The sequence below is a fragment of the Mirounga angustirostris genome, unplaced genomic scaffold (assembly GCF_029215605.1).
Source record: "Mirounga angustirostris isolate CCGP_5_RB_7025 unplaced genomic scaffold, mMirAng1.0.hap1 SCAF_9, whole genome shotgun sequence".
Lineage (NCBI taxonomy): Eukaryota > Metazoa > Chordata > Mammalia > Carnivora > Phocidae > Mirounga > Mirounga angustirostris.
The window spans coordinates 97,010,958-97,025,212 of record NW_026991717.1 but is presented as its reverse complement, the minus strand read 5'-3'; the positions used below and the strand labels follow the sequence as shown (position 1 = coordinate 97,025,212).

The window sequence follows — 14,255 nt, the reverse complement described above, 5'->3', positions numbered from 1 at the left end:
AAAAATCATTTCGTCCATTCAGAAATGGAAAAATACATATAAGTAAGGAAAGGGAAAAATATGGAAAAGCAAAGAATTGGTTAAAAAAAAATCATCATCTCCTAAATAGAAACCCTTGAAGAAGCCATTGTTGTGCAGGTAATAACTTCCAAGGTAGCTGAAGGGGGTAAAGTATCACTCTTGGTCATCAATGGATAAAATCTACCTCTAAAAGTTTCTAAATTCAACTCTAAAAAATTTAACGAAAAGGAAACCTTCCAAAATGCCTTCAGTAGCACTAAAAAATTGGGAGAAATGAGAGCAATTGTCTGTGATGTTTGAGATGTCCTCTGGTCTTGAGTCCTGACCTGCTAAGAATGCCCTCCTGGCCCCCAAGCCACTTTGGTTTTGTAAATGCCTTGTGGCACTTGCGGGATGGATGAGGCTTTGTGCAAATGCATTGGTAAGGCAGGTCTTGGGGAACCGTGCTCGGGCAGGTAGCAGATTTCTGATCTCTAGTTTGCATTGATCTTACATCTAGACACAGATTCAGAAGAACAGACACTCCCTTTTCCAGTGCCTTCGGAAAGATTGCCGCTCCGTAGAATGAGTCCTTTCTCCTCCACCCTTAATCTACAACCCAGCTTTCCCGGGAGATCCTACTTTGATTTACGATCCTCACCCCACCAGCTGAGCTTGCATTCTTCTTTGCAGTCTCTCAATGCACCGGGTGAGCTGAGCTCGTCTGATCTTTCCCCTTGATCTCTCTGTGCCTTGATGGCATCTCCAAAATACCTGTTTTGTTCTTGCCATTCATGTGCATGGAGAGGGGCAATGAGCTAGTCTCTCTGTCTGTGGCCCGCTTCCCGTATGAGGAGCATTTGGATGCTGGAGCTTTGTGGCGTTCTTGTCTGTGTGGTGTAAGGCCCGACCATCGAGCTGTGGTCAATGTCCAGTGGCATTGGAAAGTGACGAGTGAAGTTGTTCTTTTTGCACCAGCTGGAACCGCCAAGGATGACCCGCTCTGTCATCCCACGTAGTGGCCCAGCACGGCATAGGCGCTGGCTGAGTGGAGGCTGTGGCCTCAGTCTGGAGGTTTGCAACCCTGCTGTATCCAGGAAACCAGCTGTGTCTGGGAGACTGGATCTGTGCATCCAGCCCGTAGTGGTCTGATTAAACATAGACTCAAGAGATCTTTATTGAAAAAAGAAAGTAAAAACGCACCAACAGCAGAATGCATCCCACAAAGCAGGCAAAGCAGAGAGCAGATATGAAAGTATTTTCTGCAAAAGCCTGTGCTCACTGGTTGGACAGTCCCGCTCATGGCGGATTTTTTCCAGCCACGGGGAGGGACCATCACTAGCCAAATTAGAAACCCTTAACCGGCCTAAGGGCCAAAGATCCAAGTCATGGCTAAGGCTGGCTTCCCCCAAGTTTCCCACAGCCAAGCAGGTTGTGACAGGGCTTTAGGTTGATTTCAGGGAAGCTAGACATGCGTTACTGTGCAGTCGACTCTGTCTGGCCAACAGAATCCTAAAACATCTAAGATGCAGACCTATTTGATCTCTTCAGGACTATATTGTAATCGTGGATACACGTGATGCACATTTCGCATTTCCAAAGGTTTCTTTTGTTTTTTATTTTATTCTTTTTGCTCATCCCACATCCTGGAATGAAGAAGGCCACAGCATGACAGTGCAAAAAGGATGCAGGGACTTGAAGCTCTCTTTAAAATGACATTTTTCTTTGTGCTTTTACGTTTCTTATTGTTTTTCTGTGCACCACTGGCTTTCAAACATGCTTTGTTATGGAACTCTTTTCACTTGTGTCCAATGTACTGAAATACTGTTATAGTCTTTGTAATGTATATTGTCTCAAGAATAAAATGAAATGTGGGTCGGGGGAGATGTGACGGCTGTATTTAACAGCATTGTTCTAGTTGTACCATCGACTCTTAAATGTATGGTGGTATGTTTTCAATAGCGTAAAAAGATTTCAGAACGCTTGTTTTGAAAAAGACTTGCAGAAGGCATGATTCATTTAAAATTTTTAAAAGCCCTCTTCAGATTCTATAAATTCATTTCCAAAGCGGGATATGAGATTCAGCTTTAAAACTCCTTGTATTCAGTCCTCACTACGCTCTAACCTGTGAATAAAGTGATAATCGGTAGAAGCTAAACATAAAAATCAGCCATGAGTTAGGAGAAAATGATTCTTTTGTATGTGAATTCATCCCAGAGTAAAATAAACAAAAGTAAGGACATACCTTTCGGTTTTGTTTTTTGATTCAATCATTAGTCCTTTTTTTATAGTAAGTTGCTGTATTAATTCTAAAGTTCTTTTAATTCAGTGTATTATCCTTCAATTGTTTTAGAAATTAGTGTATAAAGGCCTTACAGAGTTAAAAAAAAAAATTAAATGATCCCCTCTAGGGGATACCCCAGTGCTCATCAAAAATACATTTTCCAGATCAGTCCCCAACACCACTTGAAACTATAGTTTATACACCTTTGAACATTCTAAGACCACCCAACCCAGCTTCTCATGGGATCCAGATCTTGAGGAAGGAGAGATGGAGAAGTTCCACAGGTGATTCTAATATCTCCCTGATACCATCCTACCTCCACGAGAGCCCCCTCCCCTCCCTTAGGTGAGAACTGATGTAGTAAAAATGATCTAAGAAGGAGATGAAGTCATTTGTTTCACTACATTTAATTCATGTCATTATTAAAAATTATCAGATGTTTTTATTAGCATATACATTCTATGTTCAGTCACACATATACGTGTCATTTAACTTGGGCCCAAGTCACGACAAAGGTCTTCTGGTTACCACCAGAGTTAGAAGTGCATGGAATAGTGATATAGAACAGAATTATTATCAAGATCCAGTGATTTCTCCTTCTCAATTGGATGAATTTTTCTTATTTTTATTTTATTTATTTATTTATTTATTTATTTATTTATTTATTTATTTATTTTGCTTTCCTCCAGCCCCGAATTTTTCCCATTTTTAAACAGTAAGCTTTCTCTTTAATACGGAAACTTCAGTGGAAAAGATTGAGCTTGGGGGCTGATAAAAACTTAAGCTGTGTAGTTTAGAATCCACTGGGGGAGGATTTATTAGATGGAAAAAAAATGCACTTTTCGCTTTGAAAGAGCAAGAGAAACCATTTTTACCCAGCAAAGTTAACTAATATAAAAAGGGCTTTGGTTTTTCATGAATCAGGCCTCTGGTGACTCTTTTCAGCTGGTGCTTTTTAAGTGTATACAAATACTGTTTATCCACCTGGTTGCCGCTTCATAGCTTTGATGTGTAGTATCTCTTTATAGGATGCAGCTTTGAGCCGCAGTCTGCACCTTACTCTCAGTTAGGCAAGTACACCTATATCGTGATTGTCATCTTCTACTTGTGTGATTGGCATGCTCAGTATCCTCCACCAAATAAACGGCAGCAGCTTATTGTATGTCAATAAAATTGTCTAATTGTCATGAAAATCCCGTTATAATACTGCCCCAATTCCTTAGAAAAGCGTATTTTTAAACTTTATACCTAAAAGAGGATTACATTTCCCCCCAGTTTTCTTATACGTCAATGCAGAGCACTCTTTACGAGAGCTAACGTGGGTTAAGGTACAAGTCAGACCAACGGTTGTAGTGTTTGTAGTGTTTGAAATTGAGCCCTTTTTTGGTATTAGTCTATCAAAAGCAACGTGTTTTCTTATCAATGTCAATTTTGCTTCCTGTTTCTCTCTCCCATGCCTTTCACTTGGAATGACAACAGTTGACATTAAAAAGCTGTTGGCAGGTATGGAATAACCTTATTCTGTTACAAATAGCAAAGACCAAAGTGCATGTGAGGTGGCTCACAGGTTCAATAAATCAGCAGTGACATCTCTCCGGAGTGTGTTATTGGTAGGCGGCATTTAGAACTTGGGTTGTAACGATGTGTGCAAAGATGTCATTCTGTCTTCACCTAGCGTCCAAAATACCTACTGCTCCAGCAAAGTATGTTCCATGTTAGCGTTAGGAGTAACATGCAAACTGTTATTTTTAAGGTATGAAGGAAGCGACCTGTCTCACGTCCAAAGTCACAGTCACTCATGAAAATTAGGTCATGTTGCCGATAGCTTTGCAGCCTCTGAGCTTCCACTAGCTCTAAGGAAGTTTTCAAAACGACTAGATGTCAGCATTCCTGCCGAGGGGCTATTTCCTGGTTTCACTCAGTGTGTTTTATCCCTCCTCCATCTAGGACTGTAGATCCTAGCCTCCCCGCCTCAGGGTTACACAGGCATCTTAGCGCACCCTCTCCCTTTATGTCTCTGGTGTACTGTTGTCCCAGTCACCGGGTGAAGGGACTTGCACCTTCCAAAATCGAGGCCACTTCACTCCCGGATCACCTGGTTGGGAGTGCAGTCTGAGTCAGGTAACCCCTGCTGAATCGGTCTTGTGTCCTCCGTCTGCTTCTGGGTGCAGAGAGTACCACCTCCCAGGACGTGGCCCCTGTCTGCTCACTCACAGCCCCCCGTGGCCCCGGACACCTCCTTCCTGCATGGCAGCATGAAAACGGGACACGACACTCCTCCCCCGTGCAGGGGTGTGTTGCGGTACACAGGGCTCTTCGGATCCGCCTCGGTAACCCCACTCCCTTCTCTTGTTCCCAGTGGCCTGGTTTGCTTTCGACCCCGGTTCGGCACACGCTGACATCATCTTCTCCAACGACAACCTGACTGTGACCTGCAGCAGCTACGATGACCGGGTGGTGCTGGGGAAGACCGGCTTCTCCAAGGGCGTCCACTACTGGGAGCTAACCGTGGATCGCTACGAAAACCACCCTGACCCTGCCTTCGGCGTGGCTCGCATCGACGTGATGAAGGATGTGATGTTAGGGAAGGACGACAAAGCTTGGGCAATGTATGTGGACAATAACCGGAGCTGGTTCATGCACAACAACTCGCACACCAACAGGTACCCGGCAGCCCCCAGACCGAGCCTTCTTCACGTTGGCTTCTGGTAAAAAACAAGAGCCTGAGTTCCAGGTCCTAGTAAATAGACAACATTGAGGCAGCCAGGCAGGTGGGCTTCAGTAAGTGGCACAGGAGTTCTACTATTCTTACCTGAGGCTTTCTCAGTGGTTAACTGATGGATTGAGGGATTTTTTTTTTTTTTTTTTTTTTTTTTTTGCATAATGCCAGAAACGTGAGCCCTTTCCTAGGCCCTTCACCGTGGCTAGAAACTGAGACTCCCCATGCATATCCGTCCCAGGAAAACATCCGAGGATTATAAAATCCAGACCTACAACTTACCAGGAGAGCTGTTTAGTTTTTCTGAACCTTCGTCTTCAAATCCACCCAATTAGGATAATAATATTTTTTCCGGACAGGAGTGTTCTCCAGATTAAATAAGATATGTGAAAATGCCTCACATCAGAGGCAGCTGAAAACAGAAGCCATTGTTCTTGTTAGGATTATTATCAATACCACTGCCCACGATAGAAGCCATGCATTGAACTAGATCTTACAGATGCCAGTTTGGATAGCTTTAGAATTTGTAGGACGCTTATTATCATATAAATTCAGAACATCCAGTTTGCTGGGGAAGGAGAACATAGTAATCTCCTCAGGTTTGCCTCTAACACCAAAATATAGGCAATTATCATTTAACCCAAATTATATTTTTTTTCCCTAGACTTCCTTTATCATTTGGTTTGCCTAAGTTGAGAGGTGTCTTGCAGGGATCCTCATCCACCTTATTCTCAAAGATTTTTTCTAAGATACACTCTCTTTGGTGTTTTGAGAAAAAAAAAAAATACAGCTCTATCCAGTCAGATCAAGAGGAAAGTGAGGCTGGCAGTGGTAGGCTGGTGGACAGCACGGTCTCAGCTTTTTCTGGAAGGTTATCACTGCTCCTTCTCTAGTCGGTAGGATTCCTAGGACCTCCCCTTCCCATTCCCTTGGACGTTTTCTATGCACGTCCATCCAGGTGTGTGTTGTTCATTATCACTTAAAGTGAACACGCATACCGTTTCAGCCTGATATCAAATGCTACTAGGTGTAGACAAACGGTCGTCTTTGGTGATTTACATTTGCAGGAGCCCTCAGTCACCAGATCCCTAATGCCATTCCCCCATGTGCCGCGCTCACTTTTCCCTTCTAGCTTCTTTAGTTTGGAGTGAAGGAGCAAATAAAACCACGAGTGTCACACTATGCAAAGAAACACATTCTTAAAGCTGAACATGTCTGCTTGCGTGCAAACTGTGCTGTCGTTGTTGAAGTTGTGAATTAACCAGATGCGATTTATAAGCCTGTCTTTTAACGACTATGTACAGTCTGTATTCTGCATGCCAGGGGGAAAGAACAACACTTACCCAGTTTCTGTGCTCTGCTGAGATGAGGATGAAATTCAATATTGCTAGACCTCGAAGAGTTGGGGGGTACGGCAAATCTGATCGTCCATGTTAATGGCTTTTGTGAAACCATCAATTGAAGCATAAGACATAATTTGCTTTAAAATGACATTTCATTGCAGGTTCTTTAAAAATCACTCCTCCATTTTCCACGATATAATTGTTTCGCTTTGCAGGGGAGAATCCTCTCCAATGTTGTCATTTTTTAGAGAGCCTTCTCAATTTAAACTCTGCATGCCCAAAATTAACATCTTTCGGGAACGAGTTTTTTCTATTAAATCGGTAGCATAAGGCCCCACATCCAATTTTTCATGCATATGCTTTCGATTCAGCATAAGTGCTTCTTTATTTTGACTTTCAAATTAAGTCATTTTGGAGTTGATGTTTAATTACCACCATTTGTGCCAAGTGCACGACATAGCTGCGGACGGAGCTCATAGCTCAAAGCCGACTGGTTTTTTTCTTGGACTTGAACGATTTGTTTTCTACTTCCACGGCTCAGAGGTAGAGACCCTCTGGGAATGAGTTCACTGTGAACGACAGCAGAGCAGGATGGTCGAAACTATATTCTCAACAGGGTGCGATATCTCCCGGGAGTGAAAGTTAGTGTGTGGGGGGTAAGCAAAAAAATCTTACTTTTTATTTACAAAACACAGATATACACACAACACATAAACAGATACCGAGTATATCTGTGGTAATAAAATGATATGTGAGGAGGGGTGACTAGGGGAAAAAAAATATTACTTAAAAACGCTCCTGGGGTGTGGGGAACAATATTTTTAAACAGGCTGAGAAATACTAGTTAGTACAAAAGGGATTGTACATTGAGTAGAAAGAGGGGAGCTTCTAGAATGAAGACAAGTGAAACCCAGTTGTTTTCTTTTCCCACAGAACCGAGGGAGGGATCACCAAGGGGGCCACAATCGGGGTCCTCCTCGACTTGAACAGGAAAACCTTGACCTTTTTTATCAACGACGAACAGCAGGGTCCCATAGCCTTCGAGAACGTGGAAGGCCTGTTCTTCCCGGCGGTGAGCCTGAACAGGAATGTGCAGGTAAGCGCCGTGCCCCCACGCCTCACAGCAGCTTCTGCCCGCTCTGCTTCAAAGGCTGCCCGCGGGGGGTACGTTAGCCCCTGAGAGAGGGAAGCCAACCGTGTAAGGCCCAGACTGAGACCCGGAGGAAAGGAGAGGGGAAAGGGACCAACGTTGACAACTGAGATGATCCCAGATCAGCATCAGCCCCTTCGTTAAGCTTGGACACAGTCTCACTCACAGCAAGTGGGAGATTGGAACTCAGTTCACGGTTTGCTCTTGATCAGCCCTGAGGCCTAGTTTCATCCCTAGTAGGAATGAAACCCTTGAACCAGCTGGCTTGAAAACAGAAGGAATGACTTATGCAGAGCTCCGTGAGCGCCCCAGAGGTGAAGGTATGAGACGGAAGTATTAGCACGGTTACCAGAAAGCCCGAGCATCTTCTCTGCACTGTTCCTCCGATCCGTTAGGTCCTGGGGCTAGAGAACAGTCCCCGCCTGCGGGCTACTTACTTACAATTTACTGCAAAAGGCAAACAGGTTCTTCTCATGCATTCATTCAACAAATAACCACTGAGTGCCTTTAATATGTCAGGCACTGTAATTATAATTATTATAGGCATTGTTGTTTATCAGTGAAAACAAAACATAAAAATCGTGCCCTCGTAGAGCTCGCATTTGAGTTATGGGAGATAGGATCAATAATAAGCACAATGACCATGTTAATGATATACATGCTAGAAGGCAGTAAGTGCAAAAGAGTCGAGGCCGAGGGCAGGGGTGGGGGTGGGGATTGGGGGTGCGGGGTGGGGAAGGCAGCAGTCGTCTCAGCCAGGGCGCTCCGTGTGGGTGGGCCTTATTACCGTCCCAGGTGAGCTGGGCCCTGGAGGCAGTGAGCTGTGTGGAGCTTTCCAGGCAGAGGGAACAACCAGCACAAAGTTTCTAAGGCGTGAGGGGCCTCAGGGGAGCAAGGCGGGGCCAAGGGGCCCTGGCTGGGGCGAAGACCAGAGCCGCGGGGCGCCCTGCGGGGCACTGCTAGGCTGGTCTCTCCCTGCCCTTCTCCGCTGGAGCTCTCATCAGCCGCGCACCATTCGGCAGACAGCTGCAGACCGTGGGAATCATAACCCTGCAGGTGTTTTTTCTTCTGTTCAGAACCATAGTCTTGGGAGCTATAAAAAAAAAAAAAAAAAGAAAACCATTGTTGTTTATCAGCATGTGCAGTAAAAGTGATTGCAACCCAGTGACCTCTGCCCTTCTCTCTTCCTGCGACTAGATGGGGTTTTCTGGGAGGCTGAAATCTAATCTCTCAGAGTTCAGCCTCTACATTGGAAGAAAGGAACCCATAAATTGTCATAGACGTGAGTCTTAGAAAAACCTCCTTCAAAGTCTTCCCCATTTTCAGCTGTTTCCCCTTCCAAAGAATATTGTCCTCGATGGTCTTCAGTGGTTTCCAGGATGTTCTGAGTATCCTTAGAGAAAGACTCTGGGGCTGGGGAGACAGGGACGAGAAGGGGAAGGACAGTAGAGCAGGAGACACTTCCGGCCTCATCCATGCAACTGTCCACCGAGGTGCAAGGCTGCACAGGAACCGGGGAACAGTACCCCTGCCCGTGTTTCTTATACTTGGCAATCGTCTATTCATTCCCCAAACGGAAGCCTCATCCTAATCGGAGTAACTAGTAGTGGACACGTGGTAAGAGAAGGGTTCTCCGCTCACCGGTTCTCTATCCATGGATTTGGCATTGTCACTGCGCCCTCACCAACAGGCTCTGCCACCTGCAGATCAATGCCTGTGTCTTCAGTCAGAAGGAACACAGCCTTCCCAGGATCCTTAAAAGAGGCAGGTGGATAAGAACCATATTATCAAGATTTGGGAAGCCCCCACGGTGCCCAGGCTCTTAGCACAGGCAGAATTCTACAAGAATTCTTCTTTAACATCTACTAGAATAGACGTTAAAGAAAGGTAACAGGTCCCCTGCTGAATCAGGAGCACACCCACTGTGCCCCCGGGGAGGGGCAGATGCAGGGAGGGTTCCCACGGTGCCTCCAGGACTCACAGTCTCATCCCCCAGGTCACGCTTCACACCGGGCTCCCGGTCCCTGACTTCTACTCCAGCAGAGCATCAATAGCCTAAGGATGGGCTGTGGAGGCGCCAGCTGCCCGTCCTTACCTCCGTCCTTACCTCCGCCTGAGAGAGCGAGAGCAGGAGCTCAGCCAGCATGTGGTGGGATGCCAGAGAGCTGGAAGCAGAGGGGGAGGAGGAGAGAAAAGCTGGTCCCCACGTGCTCACACCCCACAGCGCTGCTTCGCCCCTTCCTTTCCAGCCTCTCTCCTGTTCTGATGCCTGCGTTCACTTCTGCGTCCAGTCCAGCAACTCTAACCAACAAAGGACCTAGACCGCCCACCCTGTCACTTAGTTTCCACTTCCAGATTTTGCTTTTATTTTACATAAGTTTTTTTATGTAGGTGAGTTATATTTTGTTTCTTTTCTGATCATGTTATTAGTGACTTACTGAACTGTTACTGCCAAGAGAATCTTCTCCTGATAACCTTTTTCTTAAGCTTTCTGACAAAGAGGTCGTAGAGAGAGGTGGGGAAGAAGTAGTTGAATTCAGAGCTTGCAGTTTACCTCCTAGAAGGTTCTTGCCGTTACCTCTCGTGCAGTGTTAGCCCTGCATAGCTAATCTTTGTGAGGTGGGCAGAGTGAATGCAGCATCGAGAAGTTTTACTATCCATTGATGCACAAAAATAATAGCCAAATGGCTACACAAAGGTTCACCACAGGCAGGATCATTAGGAGAGCTGGGTCACTGAATCAAACTAGAAAGTCTCTAGACAGAGGCAGACCAGGGGGTTTATGATTTGGTTCATTCATTTAACACAAGTTTTTAACTGAGAACCTACTATGGACCAGGCACTGTTCTAGCCACTGGAGACACAGTGGTGAACAAACAGGTGTGCTTACCGCCCTTCTGGAGCTTACGTTCTCAAAGGAGAGCAAACCAAAAATAAGACAATTACAAATTATTATAAGTACTACGAAGTAGATAAACAAGGGGCAAAGAGGCTCATTGGCAAGATCTCTCAGTTCCCCAAGAATGATGCTAAAAATCTACCAACTCTGGCCATGGCACCAGAAACATACCAACTCAATGCCTTTTCAGCTATGCTATTTTAATTATGGTACCTGCTGCCATTCATCACAGAGCCCTCCTTTGGCAGAAATGATGTCAGCATTCTTATTTGTTAATGCTGCAATGACACTAAGCCTTAAATATGAATGTGGAAAAAAAAAAAAATAGTGACCAGAGAGAGAACTCATTTTCAGTAATGGGGGATCTTAATTTGCAGTCCACGGCATCCCCATTCTCAGGATAAACTCACTTGTCTCCATGTATATCTGTGCCTGTTACAAATGACAAATCCATCCACTCTGCTGCCATTCACAACCTAACTTTCTGGAGTAGTTCAAATAATGTTTGGAAGAAAATGAAATTGTATGTCATTGCTGTGACTGATAGCAGAACGATAATTCTTATTACTTCTCTATAGAGATAGACTTACACAGTTACCCTTCAGATTCTCTAGTTTGACATGAAGTTTTAGAAAATGTAGAACATGGAAAAAAAGGTTCTGATTCGTTGTCTAAATACTTGCCAGTGAGCCAAGAAATTCCGCATGAAAAAACAAGAGTAACAGATAAAAGAGAAGTGGTAGGATGGGAAAGCTAACTAACTAAAGTTTTGGCAAAAAGTAATATATGTAAATAGCTAATTATTTCCTTTTGTGCTTTATTCAGCTCATCTCTATCGGTTACAGTGTTTTTCTAGTTACGTGTACCTAATTTATTGAATGGGTGCTATCCTGTTTATGTCCATCTTGGTTTCTTGGCTACAGAAAAACTGTTGCAGGGCAACACTAGTTTGATATTTGATTTGCTCTCCAATGAGACTCGATGGCTGGGCCGCTGTAGACTCAGAGTTACTCTTGTTCTTTATTAAATTCATCCTGCTAAGTAGATTTCTAGTGACTTGTAACACATAGTTTACACAGAATTGCCATTGTAGATGCATACAGCTACTGTACTAGAAAAATGGATATTTCTGGTGTGCCAATAAAAGATTTTTATGGGAGAATCGCATATGTCTCTTTAAAATTTCTTAGTTTTTGCCTATTTGAGATGACGATTCATCTTTGTCAGCGCAATATGTCTTCAGCCAAGTGTGACTGGAAAGTCCCCCAGAGTTCTTGAAAGTACTTGGTCCTCACCTGATTTCCTTGGGAGCACCGACACCATCCCCTGGTGGTACCTACCTCCTGAATCTTAACTTAGTGAGAAACATCTATAGTTTAGATGCTGTTTGGGTCTCCTTCCAAATCTTAGGAACTTACTTTCACAAACCTGCTCCTGAAAAAGGCCATGAACTTGTACTACAAAGTGTAGTGTTACTGCCTTTTTCAAATCTGGTTCCTTCAGCCTTTCTTTGAATGGCTGAACAATGTAATTGTTTTTAAATAATCGCAATGGGGACGCCTGGGTGGCTCAGCCGGGTAAGCATCTCCCTTCAGCTCAGGTCATGATCCCAGGGTCCTGGGACCCTGCTCCCTGCCCAGCAGGGAGTCAGATTTCCCTCTGCCCCTCCCCTCTGCTTGTGCACTCTCTCTCTGATAAATAAATAAAATCTCTAAAAAATAAATAATCACAACAGTACTGATCACCTTTATATTATCATTACCCCTTTTTAAATTTTTTTCTGCTGACATTTACTTATTTTGGGCTGTAAATTTTATTTTATTTTTATTTAAATTCAATTAATTAACACATAATGCATTATTAGTTTCAGATGTAGAGGTCAGTGATCCATCAGTCTTATATAATACCCAGTGCTCATTACATCACATGCCCTCCTTAATGTCCATCACCCAATTACCCCATCTCCCCACCCCCACCCCCAGCAACCCTCAGTTTGTATCCTATGATTAAGAGTCTCTTATGGTTTGTCTCCCTCTCTGGTTTTGTCTTGTTTTATTTTTCCTGTATGATCCTCTGTTTTGTTTCTTAAATTCCACATATGAGTGAGATCATACAATAAATATCTCTCTCTGATTGAATTAGTTCTGTCCACGTCATTGCAAATGGCAAGATTTCATTTTTTGATGGCTGAGTAATATTCCTTTATATATATATACTACATCTTCTTTATCCATTCATCTGTTGATGGGCTCTTTCTATAGTTTGGCTATTGTGGACATTGCTGCTATAAACATTGGGGTGCAGGTGCCCCTTCGAATCACTATGTTTGTATAGTTTGGATAAATACCTAGTAGTGTAATTGCTGGGTCATAGGGTAGCCCTATTTTCAACTTTTTGAAGAATCTCCATACTGTTTTCCAGAGTGGCTGCACCAGCTTGCATTCCCACCAACAGTGTAAAAGGGTTCCTTCCCCTTTCTCCACATCCTCACCAACTTCTGTCATTTCCTGACTTGTTAATTTTAGCCATTCTGACTCGTGTGGGATGGTATCTCATTGTGGTTTTGATTTGTATTTCCCTGATGCCGAGTGATGTTGAGCATTATTTTGATGTGTCTGTTGGCCATTTGTATATCTTCCTTGGAGAAATATCTGTTCATGTCTTCTGCCCATTTCTTGATTGGATTATTTGTTCTTTGGGTGTTCTTGGGTGTTGATAAGTTCTTTATAGATTTTGGATACTAGCCCTTTATCTGATATGTCATTTGCAAATATCTTCTCCCATTCTGTTGGTTGTCTTTTGATTTTGTTGACTGTTTCCTTTGCTATGCAAAAGCTTTTTATCTTGATGAAGTCCCAATAGTTCATTTTTGTCCTTGCTTCTCTTGCCTTTGGCAATGTTTCTAGGAAGAAGTTGCTGCGGCTGAGGTCGAAGAGGTTGCTGCCTGTGTTCTCCTCTAGGATTTTGATGGACTCCTGTCTCACATTTAGGTCTTTCATCCATTATGAGTCTATTTTTGTGTATGGTGTAAGAAAATGGTCCAATTTCATTCTTCTGCATGTGGCTGTCCAATTTTCCCAACACCATTTGTTGAAGAGACTGTCTTTTTTCCACTGGGCATTCTTTCCTGCTTTGTCAAAGATTAGTTGACCATAGAGTTGAGGGTCCATTTCTGGGCTCTTTATTCTGTTCCATTGATCTATGTGTCTGTTTTTGTGCCAGTACCATACTGTCTTGATGACGACAGCTTTGTAATAGAGCCGGCTTCCCCGCTCCGATACCTGGGAGCTCTGCCGCACTCATGCACCCCCTGTCTTTCTGTGACCCCAAGGGTCCTGAGACCACACTGTCCCAGCGAGGGTTCCACCCTGCTTCACCACCTGAGCACCTTTCAGGCAGGAACGTCCCCCACTGGAGCCAACAAAGTTCCGGTTTTGCACTCTGCTATTATATCACCTTCTGGTAGCCAGCTGATGGAGGCTCCCTCCTCCCACGGTTTAGCTTCCTTTTTTTTTTTTTTTTAAGATTTTATTTATTTATTTGAGAGAGAGAGAGAGAATGAGAGAGAGCACATGAGAGGGGGGAGGGTCAGAGGGAGAAGCAGACTCCCTGCCGAGCAGGGAGCCCGATGCGGGACTCGATCCCGGGATTCCGGGATCATGACCTGAGCCGAAGGCAGTCGCTTAACCAACTGAGTCACCCAGGCGCCCCGGTTTAGCTTCCTATGTATCACTTTGGATTCACTTCTCTGCGCCTCCTACCTTACAGAAAGTCCTAGTTTTTCTATTTGTAGAGTCGTAGCTATTCTTTTCTTAGATCTCCAGTTGAGTTCACAGGTGTTCAGAATGATTTAATAGTTA

At 44.0% G+C, this 14,255-nt stretch overlaps 1 protein-coding gene across 11 annotated transcripts in view; it reads left to right on the top strand.

The window, feature by feature from the left end:
• The window catches only part of TRIM9 (tripartite motif containing 9), a 110,706-nt gene extending 98,736 nt beyond the window's left edge, over positions 1–11,970 (top strand). For 2 of the 11 annotated variants that reach the window (XM_045900837.3, XM_045900835.3), the window contains exons 8-10: positions 4,644–4,947; positions 7,280–7,442; positions 9,493–11,970. In XM_045900837.3, coding sequence (XP_045756793.1) covers positions 4,644–4,947; positions 7,280–7,442; positions 9,493–9,555 — 530 coding nt within the window. In that variant the 3' untranslated portion in view covers positions 9,556–11,970. Of the gene's footprint in view, positions 1–518; positions 710–3,312; positions 3,355–3,763; positions 3,788–4,643; positions 4,948–7,279; positions 8,194–9,492 lie in introns of those variants that run through there. The other 9 variants (XM_045900834.2, XM_045900833.2, XM_045900843.3 and 6 more) reach the window with 8 other exon arrangements.
• Positions 11,971–14,255: the final 2,285 nt, after the last annotated feature.